Source organism: Ranitomeya variabilis, chromosome 1 (assembly GCF_051348905.1).
Source record: "Ranitomeya variabilis isolate aRanVar5 chromosome 1, aRanVar5.hap1, whole genome shotgun sequence".
NCBI classification, from domain to species: domain Eukaryota; kingdom Metazoa; phylum Chordata; class Amphibia; order Anura; family Dendrobatidae; genus Ranitomeya; species Ranitomeya variabilis.
Window position 1 is genome coordinate 829,036,712 of NC_135232.1, and position 15,171 is coordinate 829,051,882.

Below are 15,171 nucleotides of genomic sequence, written 5' to 3' on the forward strand. Positions count from 1 at the left end.
CCAAACAGTGGTTTACCCCCACATATGGGGTATCGGCGTACTCAGGACAAATTTTGCAACGACTTTTGTGGTCCAATTTCTCCTGATACCCTTGGTAAAATAAAACAAATTGGATCTGAAGTTAAAATTTTGTGAAAAAAAGTTAAATGTTCATTTTTTTTTTTTTTTTTTAAAGGGCCACTGTCACCCCCTCCAGCTGTTATAAACTAAAAGAGCCACCTTGTGCAGCAGTAATGCATTCTAACAAGGCTTTTTTAGTTTTTGGTGCATGTATTCCCAAAATAAAGAGTTTTATAACTTCTCCAAAATACCTGTCTTTCGCCAGGGAGGCAGGTCCTCACCCCCCTGCTTGAAACGCCACACTGCCGTCACTCAAATCTTCAGGGGCGCCGCCCCCTTCACGCTGTTTTCGCATGAAAGCCGGCGCCTGCGCTGTGTAGTACTGTTTGGTGCAGGCGCAGTGAGCTCTGGCCGTCTAGCGTCACAGCCAGGCTTGCAGACTGCGCGGCCACCCACCTTGGTAATCCCTGCCCCGCAGTGTGTTATGCATTATGCACAGTGCGGGGCTGGGATTACCAAGGTGGGTGGCCGCACAGGCGCAGTCTGCAAGCCTGGCTGTGACGCTAGACGGCCAGAGCTCACTGCGCCTGCACCAAACAGTCCTACACAGCGCAGGCGCCGGCTTTCATGCAAAAACAGCGCGAAGGGGGCGGCGCCCCTGAAGATTTGAGTGACGGCAGTGTGGCGTTTCAAGCAGGGGGGTGAGGACCTGCCTCCCTGGCAAAAGACAGGTATTTTGGAGAAGTTATAAAACGCTTTATTTTGGGAATACATGCACCAAAAACTAAAAGAACCACCTTGTTAGAATGCAGCATTACTGCTGCACAAGGTGGCTCTTTTAGTTTATAACGGCTGGAAGGGGTGACAGTGGCCCTTTAAAGGGACTCTGTTACCTGAATTTGGAGGGAACAATTTTCAGGCATAGGGGCGGGGTTTTCGGGTGTTTGATTCACCCTTTCCTTACCGGCTGGCTGCAATATTGGATTGAAGTTCATTCTCTGTCCTCCGTAGTACATGCCTGCACAAGGCAATCTTGCCTTACGCAGGCGTGTACTATGGAGGACAGAGAATGAACTTCAATCCAATATTGCAGCCAGCGGGTAAGGAAAGGGTGAATCAAACACCTGAAAACCCCGCCCCTATGCCTGAAAATTGTTCCCTCCAAATTCAGGTGACAGAGTCCCTTTAAACATTCCAAAAATTCCTGTGAAGCTTGAGTACCTTGGGGGGTGCAGTTTTTAGAATAGTGTCACGTATGGGCATTTTCTGTCATTTAGGCCCCTCAAAGTCACTTCAAGTGTGAGGTGGTCACTAAAAAAAATGGTTTTGCAAATTTGGTTGTAAAAATGAGAAATCGCTGGTCAACTTTTAGCCCTTATAGCTTCCTAACAAACAAAATTATGTTTCCAAAATTGTGCTAATGTAAAGCAGACATGTGGGTAATGTTATTTATTAACTATTTTGTATGATATGACTGTCTAATTTAAGGGCATAAAAACTAAGAGTTTAAAAATTGCAAAATTTTCACCAAATATCTGTTTTTTTCACAAATAAACGCAAGTCAAATTGAATAAATTTTACCACTATCATGAAGTACAATATGTCACGAGAAAACAATCTCAGAATCACCAGGATCCGTTGAAGCGTTTCAGAGTTAAGACCTCATAAAGTGACAGTGGTCAGAACTGAAGAAAATGGCCTGGTCAGGAAGTTGAAAACTGGCTTCGGGGTGAAGGGGTTGATGTGAAAAAAAATGAACTTTTTTGAATTTACCAAATGGCTGCAATGAAACAAAGGGTGAAAAATTTAAAGGCGTCTGAATACTTTACGTACCCACTGTATATGCTGGTTTCAATTAATAAACTAGTTTATGCGGGAAAAAAAAAAAACGATGTGGGGTCCCCACATTTTTTACTACCAGCCTTGCTAAAGCAGACAGCTGGGGATTGGTATTCTCAGGCTGGTAAGGGGCTATGGATGTTGACCACCCCAGCGTAAAAATAGCAGCCTGCAGCCACTCAGAAAATGCACATCTATTAGAAGCGCCAATACTGAGGTTTGCCCAGCTGTGGCAAGTGGGGTAACATTTGTGAGGTTGATTTCACCTTTGTATTGTCTGGTTACATTAAGCACTCGGCTTAGTAATGGAGAGGCGTCTATAGGATGCCCATCCATTACTAATCCCATAGTTGCATTGTAAATTAACACTCAGAAGTCATAAAGTCCTTTATTTGAAATTAAAACAAAACACACTTCCATTTTTATTATAAAATAAAACACTCACCTAACACATATTCCATTGAAGCCCTCATCTCCTGTAAGAAAACAAAAAAAAAAAAAAAAAAAACACAATATCCCCCTCACCTGTCCGATATTCTGTCCCACACCGTAATCCATGTCTGGGGATAAATAGTTTTCAACCTGGAAGGCGCAAAAGAGGGTATCCAGGCTGAGAACCACTGATAAATGAGCTGCTGCGAGTGCAGCATCACTGAGCGACAGTAACCTCATTGAGGTTACTGTGGGTCACTGAGGCTGAGTTCCCAGCAGGGCCAATGAACTGCAGTGACCTCAGCAGTCACCGAGTTCACCACAGATCAAAGATAAGCATGGGACAGAACGTCAGACAGGTGTGTGATATGCAAAAACCAAAAAAGAAGAAAAGCACCAAAGGAACCAAATAAAATAATATAGAACTTTATTAAATGACACTATAGGAAAACAATAATAACAATAAGGGACATGACAAGGTAAGTTAATGATCACCAAAAAAATGGCAGAGTGGGTCTGACAGGTAAGTATAAGTAATACAAGTAAGTTTACACCCAATAAAGCTAGTGTGCTACTAGTTCAGTAAGCACACTTAAAAGAGCAGCCACTGAGAGTGCAAAGGTATATAAATAGTTAAAGTGCATTAGTGCAAAAATATATAACACCTACGCATGTAACACAGGACCGAAACAGTGAAGAAAAAAGGGGTAAAGAAATCACTAAATCATACTACCTGAGAAAAGACCCACACTGCCAGGAGCCCCAACGCGCGTTTCGGCGCGATGCCTTCTTCCGGGGGTGTGGCGTACCATTAGATTAATGGGGTATTTAAAGGAAGAGTCCACCAATCCTATGGTCCCTTGTATATGAACGCTGTATTATAAACTGCGCTTGCGCATACAATAGCGCTGTATAAAGCAGTAGAAGAGAGATCCAATAGGGGCCCAGGATGCAAAACTGACAGAAGAAAAAGCCGTACATGCGCACAACACCTCAATAAAGAGTGTCACACCTACTCATAGGTGTATGCATAATATCACTACGGCAACGGAGAAAAACCTCAGAACAGAGGGAGGACATACCGCGCGTGCGCAAAAGAAGAACATGCGGAAGGCAGTGGCACTGATTGTGCAGCTGTATATCGTAACCCAAGCAACGGAGAGAAACAATGGGAGAGGAAGACACAGGGCAACATTCCGGTCACGACCACCGGTACGGCGTGAATCGGAGAATGGAGCACCGGCATACATTCCTCACACCGATAAAAAGAGAGAACGTTGCTGATGGTAAAAAAAGGGGGAGGGATGAAGGGGATAATACCAGAGTGCTAAGAGGAGTGTAGAGATAAAAACATAGTGAACCTGCCACTAAAAAGTGGCAGGACTGGAGACAGTGAACACTGTGGCCCAAATATGTAAATAAGTGCCATAACCCAGAAAACAGAGATAGGGGAGGATAACGCAAGGCGACAGACTCGGTCACGCTCACCGGTACGGCGCGAACCAAGAACAGAAGCACATGCATATACCTCTCCAATGGTAGGGGATATTCCCATTGAGCCACAGAGGGTTTCGACACAATATACAAAGAAAAAGTGCTAAAAGGGCACAACATGGAACCTAACACAGGGTGTGACTAAAAGATAAGCATACACAAAGGAGGGCATATCCATGATGCAATACTGAGTACAAAAAAATAGTGAAAATTACAAATCTTAAAATGCATAAAAAAATACAAACATGTGAATACACATATGTGAAGTGCAAAATAATAAAAATAAGTGATAATGTACAAAATACGGATAAAATAGGATAGGAACATGTTATAAAAATATATATATTGCAGTCCACGCTCTCCTGCCACTTTGTTTATAGTAGAAGGCTTGTCATGTTGAAGAATCCGAATTCCTGGGCGTCATGAAGGATCAAAAGTAAGATGTTAAGGCATCCAATAACACAGGGAAACTAGAGAGAGGTAGACACATGTTAAAACAATAAAACACAATACATAAAAAAAGCCAATTAAAAAATATGGAAAATGGATGACTCAGAGGAATGAAGAGAAGCTCAAAGTTTCATTGAGTCCGGAGGGTTGTAAGGTTTTAAGTCGCCATATCCAGCGTGATTCTTTTTGAGCGAGGTGGCGACTAAGATTACCACCACGTAAGGTAGTGAGAAGATGATCGATACCTATAACTGAAAAACCTGAGGGATCACAATCATGATAGGTTTTGAAATGTCGAGGAATTGTTTTTAAATTCTCAAAAGTGTTTTCCTTTTTAGCTGCCAAAATATCCAAGACATGCTCACGTACTCGCACTTTTAAAGTGCGCGTCGTGAGGCCAATGTAGATCTTGCCACAAGGGCAAGTGCCATGATATACTACCATAGTGGTACTACAGTTGATAGAGTGCGTGATTAAAAATTCACGACCATCCGAGGATACGAAGTGGGTGGCGTTGTTAATGTTAGGGCAGGCAATGCATTTGCCACAAGGTTTGCAACCCCATCGGGATGGTTTTTGGTTAGGAAAAGTAGGAAACAAGGGGGACGGGGTGACAGGTGGAAAGTAACTCCGTACCAAATGGTCCCCCAAATTGTTGGATCTCCGAGCGACAACTGACGGATACGTTGGCAGATATTGTTTCAGGGTTGGATCGGCTAAAAGTATAGGCCAATACTTAGCCAATGTTCGTGTCATTTCCCTCCACCTTGAATGGTATTGCGTGATCATACGTACCTGTTGATTACTCCTGATTTGTGAATTAGAGAATAGAAGTTGCTGACGGTTAGTATTTCTGGCCCTGTTGTATGCCTTTTTCACACTCCTCTTGCTGTATCCACGAGCCAAAAAGCGTTGTTTCAGATCCTCAGCTTGTCTCTCAAACCCCTCAGTTGTGGTGCAAATTCTTTTCAAACGGAGAAACTGTCCTATCGGGACCGCATTGATCACATGGGGCGGATGGGAAGATGTGGCATGAAGAACAGAATTTACCGATGTTTCCTTACGGAAAACACTGGCACCTAAAAGCCCATCGATCCCTCTCTCCACCAGGACATCCAGAAAGTCTATATGAGAAAAATCAAATTTGTAGGTAAGACGTATATTCAATTCATTATTGTTGAGATCCTCAAAAAAAGATTGTAATTGAGAAGGGGTCCCCCGCCAGATCAGGAAAATGTCGTCAATGTAGCGGGCCCACAAAAGGACCCGCTCCATTGACGAACCCCGATCCGACGAGAATAGGTCCCTCTCCCACAGCCCCAGGAACAGGTTGGCGTAAGAGGGCGCGCAAGCCGCCCCCATTGCTGTTCCCTGGAGCTGTAGGAAGAAGGATCCATTAAAGAGGAAAAAGTTTTTGGTTAATAAGAACTGCAAAAGAACAGTCAAAAAATTGGTATCACTGGGTGAGAGAGAGGTCATGGACAAAAAATAGGAAACTGCCCTCAAGCCATCCTGGTGTCGAATACTCGTATATAACGACTCAACATCACACGTGACAAGGAGAGTATCCTCATCAACGTGGATGGAGTCAATTTTTTTCAAAAAATCAGATGTGTCTTTTAAATAAGATGGAATAGTCTCCACCAGGGGCTTGAGGAAAGAGTCAAGATATCTGCCAATGTTTTCCGTAAGTCCCCCAACCCCTGAGACTATAGGTCTCCCAGGCGGAGTGACAGAATTTTTATGTATCTTGGGCAACAGATACAGTGTTGGGATACGATGATCCTTACCCAAGAGAATGTCCCGAACCTGGGTAGTAATTATCCCATCTGACAAGGCCCGTTGTAAGATTTTTGACAATTCATCTCTATATGCAGTCAAAGGGTTGAACGTCAATTTCTTGTAACAAAGTGTATCACGCAGTTGGCGATGTGCCTCTGCCAGATACAATCTGTTGGGCCAGATGACAATGTTTCCCCCCTTGTCAGCCGGCTTAAATACCACATCCTTAATTTGTTTGAGTCTTTTCAAACTATTTTGTTCAGCAACTGACAAATTATTATGACTAATTGATGTTGAAATCGATTCAAAGTCTTTTGACACAAGTTTAACAAAAATGTCAATATTAGAGCACAGTGACAAGGGGGGAAACTTTTTAGATCTTGGATACAGTGATGGAGGTATCTTACCCAGAGAGGGATTCACATGTTCACGAGCAAGTTCCTCTAACGTTTGAAGAGCCAATTGTTCCTCTGGCAGGGGAAATGCCTGCTGAAGTTCCTCGTTGTGGTACCATTTTTTGAAAAGCAAAGAACGTGCAAAGAAATGTAAGTCCTTCAAGGCCATAAATGGGTCAAAACGCATGCTGGGTGAAAAAGTAAAACCCTTTGAGAGAAGAGAAATTTCATCAGCATTAAAAGAATGTTCAGATAAATTAATTACCTTCGGGGTATCTCTGGATGCCAAATGGTGGGCACCACGCTTGTTCTGAGATGTTTTACGATCCCATTTCCTCTTACCCACATTACCAAAACGGGTTTGCATAGAGTGCTGCGAAGTATCCGAAGCTTCCCCAGAAGACGATACTGAAGAAACAGATGAAGATCTGTGCTCTTGCCCCATGTGACCAATGCGCCTCCATCTATAGGCAGTTTTCTTGGAAAAATCCGTTGAATCCCGAATCAATTTTTTAGCCTGGGTAGTCTTAATTTGAGCTTCCCACTCGGTGGAATTTTTGTCCATAGATGCATTAAAAGTAGACAAGGTATCATTACTGGCCACTTTCTTGAATTTTAGATATAGGTCATCAATCTCACTTTCAATTGTAACCAGGGTCTTTTTGTCAAGGTCAATAAGAAGCTCCATAAATTGTATGGAAGCCTTATTGCACACTTCCTCCCAACTGCTTGTGAATTGTTCATCAGAAACGGGGAAGGAGGGAAAAATCTGGATGCGAAGACCCCGTGGGATCAAATTCTTTTTGATATAGTTCTCCAAAAATGCCTTGTTCCACCACAACTTTGTGCGTCTGTATAATAGTCTTTTGATTTGTGTCTGTAACACACTAACATTCCCTGAAATATCCATCTCCATATTGATGGGATCATTATCAAACACTTGAGCAACTACTGTTTGCCATGTTGCATCCCTAGAGCGGTAGTCCATCCTGGTCGGGACAAAAAGAGATCTGTGGAAATCCACAGGTGTGTGATATGGTTGTTTTTTGTTTTGTTTTTTCACAGGAGATGGCTTCAATGGAATGGGCGTTAGGTGAGTATAACTTATTTTTAAATAAAAATGGAAGAGTGTGTTTTTATTTCAAATAAAAGATTTTATACTTGCTGTATCTTTATTTACAATACAACTATAGGATTAGCAATGGACAGGTGTCTTATAGATTCCTCTCCATTACTAACCCATGGGCTTGATGTCACCAGAAAATATAAAGGTGATATCAACCTCACAAATATGAACCCCATTTGCCACCACTACAGGGCAAGTGGGAAGAGCGGGGCAAAGCACTAGAATTGGCGCATCTAATATATATATGCCTTTTCTGGGCGGTTGCAGGCTGCTATTTGTAGGCTGGAGGGGATCAATATCCATGGCCAATTACCAGCCTGAGAATACCAGCCCCCAGCTGCCTGGTTTAGAAAGGCTGATTGACAAAAATGGGGGAGACCCCACGTTGTTTTTTTAAATAATTAAAAAAAACAGCATGTGGACCCCTCTATTCTTGATAAGCAGGCTTGATAATGCTGACAGCTGAGGGTTGCAGCCCGCAGCTGTCAGTTTTGCCTGGCTGGTTATCAAAAATACAGGGGGAACCCATGCCGTTTTATTTATTTATAGCACAGGCGGCGGCTGATGAATAGTCCCATCAGCCTCAGCCTGATCTCACTGTTATTAGCCTCAGCAGATATAGGCTGATGAAAGCAGTAGTTCCATCAGCCGTCTCCTGCTCTCGCTGTTATCAGTTGAATGTAACTCAACATTCTCCCCTGCTCGCGGTGATCACAGCGCGAGCAGGGGAGAGTGACTAGAGCGGTCTTCAGTACCCAGCACTGGGGAACAGCGCTAACGGTGCCGATGCTTCCCAGGCACCGATACATGCGGTACTGATGCAGCACATGGTTGCCATACGTGTGCCGCAAGTATTACACACACGGATACTTATATCTCCAGTACTGTTTTTTCCAGGACCAGAAATATCAGGATGTGTGAAACCGACCCACCTCCAAGTCAATCACACTTCAGTGAAATCAAGCTGTCCGGTTATGAAGCCACACAGATTGTGAATCAGTTTCTCCTGCTGTTGTGCAAATGGAACATACAACAGGTAAAAATGATGGGAAATTAGCAAGACAACCCTTTAAAAGGAATGGTTCTGCAGGTGGTGACCACAGACCATTTCTATGTTCTTATCCTTTTTGGCTGCGGTTTAGGTCAGTTTTGCATTTTGTCATTGCTTTCACCCCTAGAGGTACAGTAGCATGAGGTGGTGTCTAGAACAAAGTTGCTCAGGTAGCGCAGCACATCCAGGATGGCACATAAATGCGAGCTGTGACAAGAAGGGAAGCTGTGTCTGTCAGCACAGAGTCCAGTGCATGGAGCAGATACCTGGAGACATGGATGGGGCCATAGGAGGGCAACAATCCAGCAGCAGGAATGTTGCCTCCTCCTTTCTGCAAGGAGGAACAAGAAGAGAAGTGCCAAAGCTCTGCAAAATTACTTCTAGCAGGCCGATAACATCCATGTGTCTGCTCAAACTGTCAGAAACAGACTCCATGAGGGTGATATGAGGGCCCAACGTCCACAAGTAGGTGTTTTGCTTACAGCTTAACACCGTGCCTTGCGACTAGCATTTGCAGAGAACACCAAGATTGGCAGATTCATCATTGGCACCCTGTGCTCTACACGTATGAGTGCAGGTTCACACTGAGCACGTGAGTCTTCAGACGCTGTCAAGAACGATCTGCTGTCTGCAACATCCTGCAGCATGACCGGTTTGGCAGTGGGTCAATAATGGTGTGGTGAGGCATTTCTTTGGAGGGCCGCACAGACCTCCATTTGCTCATCAGAGGTACCCTGACTGCCATTAGGTACCGGGATGAGATCTTCACACTCACTGCGAGACCATATGCAGGTGCACTAGGCCCTGGGTTCCTTCTGATACATGACAATGCTAGGCCTCATGTGGCTGAAGTGCTTCAGCAGGTCCTGCATGATGAAGGCATTGATGCTATGGACTGGCCTGCCCATTCCTCAGATCTGAATCCAATGGAGTACATCTGGGACATCATGTCTCGTTCCACCACCAACACCACGTTGCACCACAGACTGTCCAGGAATTGACTGATGCTTTACTGCAGTTTTGGGAGAAGATCCCTCAGGAGGACATCCGACACCTCATCAGGACCATGCCCAGGCATTGTAGGGAGGTCATACAGGCACATGGAGGCCACACACACGACTGAGCATCATTTCCTTGTCTTTAGACACTTCCACTGAAGCCTGTAATTTGATTTTCCACTTTGATTTGGAGTATCATTTCAAATCCAGACCTCAATGGGATATTAATTTTGATCTGACTGGAGGCCAGGATTTTCAGTGTTAAGCCTTGAAGCACAAATTCCTGTCTATCCTGTTACCAATCCATTCAGGATGTGATGCAAGAATGTCAACTCTCCCACACTCCAGTAAACTAAACATTCTGCACACACCCTCAGTGATTAGGCTTTATTCAAGACACGATTCTTCACTTTATATCATTTTTCTATACAAGTTCTCATAAAGAGAAACTGAGCTTGAGACTGATGCAATATATCAGCATAAAAAAAAAAAAAAAACGTAGCCAGGTTGTAGACCAGGGTCTCAAACTCAGCCAGGTAAATGAGCCGCACATTGAAAAAAAACTTGAATATGAAGAGCCGCGTTCTTTGCGCGATAAGATTAAGTTTTCAATTATATCATTATTTTTCTATATGACCTTTTGATCATTTCTCAGGGTGTGTTTTTTTTTTTTACTTTTGTTAATTGTGTTTATCATATGGATTATGGTACAGGTCTCCTCTTTTACTTAAATATTTACATTAGAGCATTTTCAGTAGCCAAATTTTATTCCTTTTTTCATTCTTAAAAAAGGTAATCACTTTTTCACACAGGGCAATGTAGGTTTGGATTTCTTTTTCCCTTAATAATAAAGACCTTCATTTAAAAACTGCATTTTGTATTATTATTATTATTTATTTATATAGCACCATTAATTCCATGGTGCTGTACATGAGAAAGGGGTTACATACAGGGTTATAGATATCGTTACAGTAAACAGGTTACAGTGACGGACTGGTAATATTTAAATTTGTTTGGTGACCTGAAATATTTAAGTAATAAACATGCAGAAGAATAGGAAATCAGGAAGGGGGCAAACACTTTTCACACAACTGTATGTATGAACAAAGACTAAGGCTACGTCCCCACGGTCAGTAATTGGCAGCGCTTTGGATACAGCACATGTCCGCAGCATCCAAAGCGCTGCTGGCTTTTGAACGCAGGTGCTTACGCATGTGTTCATTAAACCGTGTGGAATCACTGAGCCCAATATATTGGACTGGTGATATTTTTCCTCAAGATAAATAGACATGCTGCGGATTGGAAAGACGCGCCACATGTCTGTATCCAAATCTATGACCTACATGCCAATATAGACAGCTTAGGAGGGTTGTTCCTACTGGCAGATGCCCTTTAACAGCCCGTTTCGCCAATCCTACAGCACTTCCATGTGCGCAGACCAATTTTTAATATGATCCTTTTGCACGCCTAAGGTATCATTGTTCTCAGCAGCAAATACTTTGTTTTCAAAAGAAAATGTGCCACCAAATACAATAATTTTTCAGCAAGCTTAAAAATTTAATCTGACGAACTAGCCTTTTGCAGGTTCGTCATGCGATTGTCAGCCTGTTAAGATACTCTGATAATTCGGGAACTAACATCCTTAGGAAATCTCACTTACAGTTGTTCCAAGGGTTCATTCAAACGAGCGTGTTATATGCACTGAATGTCAGACAGATCACTGACCAATGTTAATGAATAGGGCTGCTCAGATTACAATTTACAATTCTCTTTTGTATTTCCGATGAGATTCACCTATTCTATAAGTGCAAAAAAAATATCGCAATTCATACCACTGCCATCTTTCAACCTAGGAGAACATATTGGTTTTAAAAATGATGTATACAATTTTTTTTTTCCTGGATCAAAATCAGACTATTTTTCATATGCCCATTCTTAATCCAGCTCAAGGGTATGTTCACACAATGTAATTTTTGCAGTTTTTTTCCAGTGAGTTTGTGTGTGGACTAAACGCTACATTTTACAGAGCCAGCAAACTAAATGAGTTTTTAAAACTCAAATTCATGCGCTGAATTTTTCTCTTTGAATTTTTCTTGAGCTAGTACGATTTTGAAATCCACCCCAATTCTATTCCGGATTATGCAGCATTTTTCACCCATTCAAATGAATTGGGTGAAAAAAAAAACTGCACGTAAAGAAGTATTTAGCTTACGCAGTGTTTTTCCTGCCAACAACTTTGTGTTTTTTGGGCAGTAAATAACGCTGCGTGTGAACGTGCCCTTAGACTATGCGCACACTTGCACTTTTATGCATTTATTTTAAATAGTTTCTTTTAGATTTGGTTTTCAATAACCTAAAGCCATAACATGATTCTCAAGTCCTCCTGACACCCGGGGCTGAATTGCAAAGATACCCAGACATCAGCCAGTTGTCAGGTCCCACTCACAGATAATCCACAAGTCCTGCAACTTTCCCTCCCCGTAATGATGGCATACATGACGGGGATACAAGGTAAATCAGTCCCTAGGACTCACCCGTGCCAGCAGCTATAGGACGAGGATGCGGCCGCTCTCTCCTCCGCCAGCCGAGGACTGTCTGGAGGGCAGCAGATTACCCAAACAGCCGCACCCGAGCAGCCACTTCCCCCCCTGCTGCAGGAGGGATGACGAGCGGCCGGCTCACACCTACCCGATGTGCTGTCCTCCCGGCGTGCACCGCGCGTTACCTCAGGAAGGGGAACGTTACCGAACCTGAGGCGATGCGTGATGGCGGTTATATGGGATGAAGGAGAAAAAGTTTCCAGAGGCGGCAGCCAGTGCAGTGATAGGGCGGGATATAGCAGCACTGGCCTCATAAACCAGTTTATACCCCAGTGCCACTGACTGGCAATAATCTGGGCATTAGCGGAAAAAACCAGGGTGCCTGTCACACAATGACAATTATGGTTTGTCTAAGTAAAATGGACCTTGACTGATTTCCCTCCACTTTTCTATACAACTTGTGAATACAGCACACAGCAGGCCAGTCCTTATACATGGGACCTGAGCTACAGAAAGCCTAAGGCTATGTGCACACTTTGCGGATTCCACTGCGAATCCGTAGCTGATTTGACCGCTGCGGATCCGCAGCAGTTTCCCATGAGTTTACAGTACAAAGTAAACCTATGGGAAACGAAAAACGCTGTGCACATGCTGCGGAAAAAGCCACGCGGAAACGCAGCGGATTACATTCCGCAGCATGTCACTTTTCTGCGGATTTTCACCTGCTCCAATAGGAAAAGGCAGATGAAAAACCGCAGAAGAATCCGCAATAAATCCACAGTAAAAACCGCGATAAATCCGCAGTAAAAACCGCGACGGGTTTTCACTGCGGATTTTGGAATTCCGCTGCGGAAAAATCCGCAGTGGAATCCGCAAACTGTTCACATAGCCTAAGGCTAGGTTCATATTGCGTTAAGTACATACCGTTTAACGGCTCCGTTAAACGCATGTACAGAAATGAGCCAAATTTGTTCATAATTTGGCTTCACGTTAACGCACGTGACTGCGTTTATGTCATTCTGATGTCCGTTCGTGAAGCATCCGTTTGTCTGCCTTCAGGCACTGAATAAAGTTTTTTGTTGTTTTTTTTCCTCTTGTCAGCGTCGGGTGTGGGTGCATACACATTCTCCATTTTGAAAGCATTGAGTGAACTTCTGCTAGCAAGATGTTTGTGTCTGAGCTCGTTAGATTTCGCTTGATGCAGTTGCGACTTCGGCAGAGAAAGTGTATTTCCCAAAGGAGATATTGGATCCATGAAGTGAATTTATTACGGAATACATATGATGCCTTTCACACCCTGTATGTTCAGCTTCGGGATCATCCATTTAAATTTCAACTATATCTTCGGATGTCCATCGAGACCTTTGATGTTCACAATGTGTTGCAGAGTCTCTCCTAAAAATGGCTGAAATCATATTTCCTGTCACATGACCACATGGACCACCCTCATTAACGCAATTCAAACATATGGTTTATTTGGAAATTTTGCATGATTTGCGTCTGGCTGCGTTTGCAATAGCCTTCAGTGGCAGAATCGACGCTTCCGTTAGCTTGACTGGACCCGAAAACGCTGCAAGCCGCGTTCGAAGGTCTGTCATAAAAAAACAGAATGTGGCAAATGCATGCCAATTTTGACATGCGTCACGATCCGTCATACAATGCAAGTCTATGGGTGCGTTACAATGTCCGTTACATTGCGTTTTCACTACTTAAAAATGTGTCCGTTAGACGGACTCCCCTAGCGCAATGTGAACCTAGCCTTAGGCGGTGTTCAGACGGACATATTTCACAATCTGTATATGATCCTCAATGCCTGACTGACCACAGCTCTCCCAGTCCAAATTCCCAGCCTGAGACTCATTCAGATGTCTGTGCAATTCTGTCCGATCCTGGAGCGCAATGCGCTAGACTGGCTGCGAATCTACCGATTGGAGCATGGCAGCTTCATGTATGTCTATCAGGCTGCCACCCTTGGGTCAGGAGAGCTGCCAGCCAGTCCGTGCATTGCAGTCTGAGACTCAGATGTCCCTGCTATTCTGTCGGATCCCGGAGCGCAATGCGCTGGACTGGCTGCAAATCTACCGATCGGAGCATGGAAGCTTCATGTATGTCTGTCAGGCTGCCAGGTTTTGGTCAGGAGAGCTGCCGGCCAGTCCGAATTCCTAGCCTGAGACTCGCATGTTCATGCAATTCTGTCTAATCCCGGAGCGCAGTGCACTGGACTGGCTGCAAATCTACCGATCGGAGCATGGCAGCTTCATGTATGTCTGTCAGGCTGCCACGCTTGGGTCAGGAGAGCTGCCGGCCAGTCCGTGCATTGCAGTCTGAGATTCAGATGTCCGTGCAACTCTGTCCGATCCCGGAGCGCAATGCGCTAGACTGGCTGCAAATCTACCGATCGGAGCATGGCAGCTTCATGTATGTCTGTCAGGCTGCCATGCTTGGGTCAGGAGAGCTGCCGGCCAGTCCGTGCATTGCAGTCTGAGACCGGACTGATTCGTCTGTGTGAGCCCTAAAGGTACCTTCACACGAAACGACATTATAACGATATCGCTAGCAATCCGTGACGTTGCAGCGTCCTCGCTAGCGATATCGTTTCGTTTGACACGCAGCAGCGATCAGGATCCTGCTGTGATGTCGCTGGTCGCTGAATAAAGTCCAGAACTTTATTTGGTCGTCCGATCGCCGTGTATCGTTGTGTTTGAAAGCAAAAGCAACGATACCAGCGATATTTTACACTGGTAACCAGGGTAAACATCGGGTTACTAAGCGCAGGGCCGCGCTTAGTTACCCGATGTTTACCCTGGTTACTAGCGTAAAATGTAAAAAAAACAAACAGCACATACTCACATTGCGTCCCCTGCAGTCTGCTTCCTCCTCTGACTCAGCGCCGCAAAGTGAAAGTGAAAGCAGCACAGCGGTGACGTCACCGCTCTGCTCTCACTGTACGGCGCTCAGTCAGTCAGGAAGTGGACGCAGGGGGACGTGAATGTAAGTATGTGCT

The 15,171-nt window shown here is 44.1% G+C and overlaps 1 protein-coding gene across 2 annotated transcripts in view; it reads right to left on the minus strand.

The window, feature by feature from the left end:
* Nucleotides 1-12,629, minus strand: part of ANXA3 (annexin A3) — a 111,688-nt gene extending 99,059 nt beyond the window's left edge. The window contains exon 1 of one of the 2 annotated variants that reach the window (XM_077275488.1): nt 12,162-12,629. Coding sequence is in view for 1 of the 2 variants with exons in the window: in XM_077275483.1 (XP_077131598.1) it covers nt 12,316-12,481 (166 nt within the window). In the remaining variant the exon portion in view is untranslated. The remainder of the gene's footprint in view (nt 1-12,161) is intronic. The other variant, XM_077275483.1, reaches the window with a different exon arrangement.
* Between the last annotated feature and the right edge of the window lie 2,542 nt (nt 12,630-15,171).